The sequence below is a fragment of the Octodon degus genome, unplaced genomic scaffold (assembly GCF_000260255.1).
Source record: "Octodon degus isolate 3935 unplaced genomic scaffold, OctDeg1.0 scaffold00272, whole genome shotgun sequence".
Lineage (NCBI taxonomy): Eukaryota > Metazoa > Chordata > Mammalia > Rodentia > Octodontidae > Octodon > Octodon degus.
The window spans coordinates 2491335-2493115 of NW_004524848.1; the positions used below are offsets into that span (position 1 = coordinate 2491335).

Below are 1781 nucleotides of genomic sequence, written 5' to 3' on the forward strand. Positions count from 1 at the left end.
AGTAAAATGTAGCAACACACAAAGGACAAAGTAAAATAGAAGAAAGGAATTCCTCATGGTAAAAAAGTAGTTGTCTTTCTCCATTCATATATAATTAGATGCTATTACTAAAACTTCCAGAGTACTTCAAATTGTTTAAGAATGTAAACTGTGAGTATGCCTCATGATAATGAGTAATCACTTGTGGAATACTTACCATGTGACATGCTCTTCTAAGGTCTTCACATTGGTTAAATCATCTCATCCTTTCATGAGTTCCTTCTTCTTCCCTTCCTCTGGAAACAGTGAAACCCTTCTATTTCATCTTTTTGGTATCTGTTCTTATTTCATAGGATCTAGAAACCAAAAAATTATATTTTAGAGACAGAATCCTTTTATGGGAATTTTTTTCACTGCCCAGTGAGTCCCATGGCACTTGGGGGTCTGCAGTTGCCTTTTTCATTTTCTGTAGAAAACCATGGCTTCCTGGTTGCAGCACCATTCCAGTGCCTACCCTGAGCTTCAAGCATGCCCCAGAGGTCTCCCACCCATCCTCTGACTGGTGTGAAGACTGTGCCCCCATGGTGGGTCAGGCCCATGGTGTGGCTCTTAGTGTGATCTGTGAGATCAAGATCAGTCTTTCCAGCACTGTGACAATCTCTTCATCCTATTACTTATGTGCTTGCTGAAATTCAGCAGGTTCTATTTCCACAAGTGAATATTGACCTCATATACTTAGCACCCATAACTACGTTTTTATTACTTGGAGAGAAGTAACTTTAAACTTTATTTTCCTATATTTTTTTCAGGTAGGACTAATGGATTTATTTACTATTGAGAATATGCTCAAAATCTGTTCATCTTTTTTAAAACTATAACTTTGGCTTTGGTAAAATGATAACATCACTTATACAGAACATACATTTTCATTAATATAAAGGAGCCCAAGTGTGGAGGTGAATACATGCATTTGGAAGATGGAGGCAGGAGGGTTGCCACCATTTAAAGATAGCCTAGAGTACATTGTGAGTTCAAGACCAGCCTGAACTACATAGCAAGGCCCTTTCTCAACCCCTCACCTCAAAAACTTAATATAAAGGAAAATTAAACAAATCTTTGAGTGATTTTTGGATAATTTAGGGGGACCTAATTCATGAACAAATAAGAGGAAGGTTGAGAGGCTAATAAAATAAAAAAGGAAATAAAGAATATAATTATAACAACATAAAACTGTCTTCAGGGCAAAGAACACATGTAAGAAAATGACAGGCATGAGGAAATGAAGCAGAGACAAACATGTCTCATAGTCAGATGTGTACTCTTAAATTAGTTTTACCAGATCAAAAAAGAACTTGCAGTATGCCTTTATATTATCATTTGAGGAATATAATTTTTAGATAAATGTACTTTTATCATGTGACTGTAAGGGAAGTCCATCTTCAAGAATGCTAGTATTTACAAACACACTCCTCAGTTGACTTTAATTTAAATTCAAATATGCTCCTATGTATTTCAGCACTGACACACATATAATGTAATAGAAATTCTTTTTGAGCACAAGTTAAATATGTTTCCACAATTTCATTTCAGAGCCCAGTAGAAAAGTCATTGAGTGCTTCAAACTTCAAGTGACAATCCTTTTGTAATAAAAAAGGTAAATAAATAGCTATTTGTACCCACTTAGTTCGACTTCCATTATTTCCTGTCTCTTTGAATAGCTTCTTCTTCTTCTTCTTCTTCTTCTTCTTCTTCTTCTTCTTCTTCTTCTTCTTCTTCTTCTTCTTCTTCTTCTTCTTCTTCTT

The 1781-nt window shown here is 35.3% G+C and overlaps 1 protein-coding gene across 1 annotated transcript in view; it reads left to right on the forward strand.

The window, feature by feature from the left end:
- Nucleotides 1-1781, forward strand: part of LOC101575948 (uncharacterized protein C4orf17 homolog) — a 21426-nt gene that overhangs the window by 3338 nt on the left and 16307 nt on the right. The window contains 2 exon segments of the mRNA XM_012512765.1: nt 1570-1596; nt 1599-1633. Of these exon segments, the coding sequence (XP_012368219.1) occupies nt 1570-1596; nt 1599-1633 (62 nt within the window).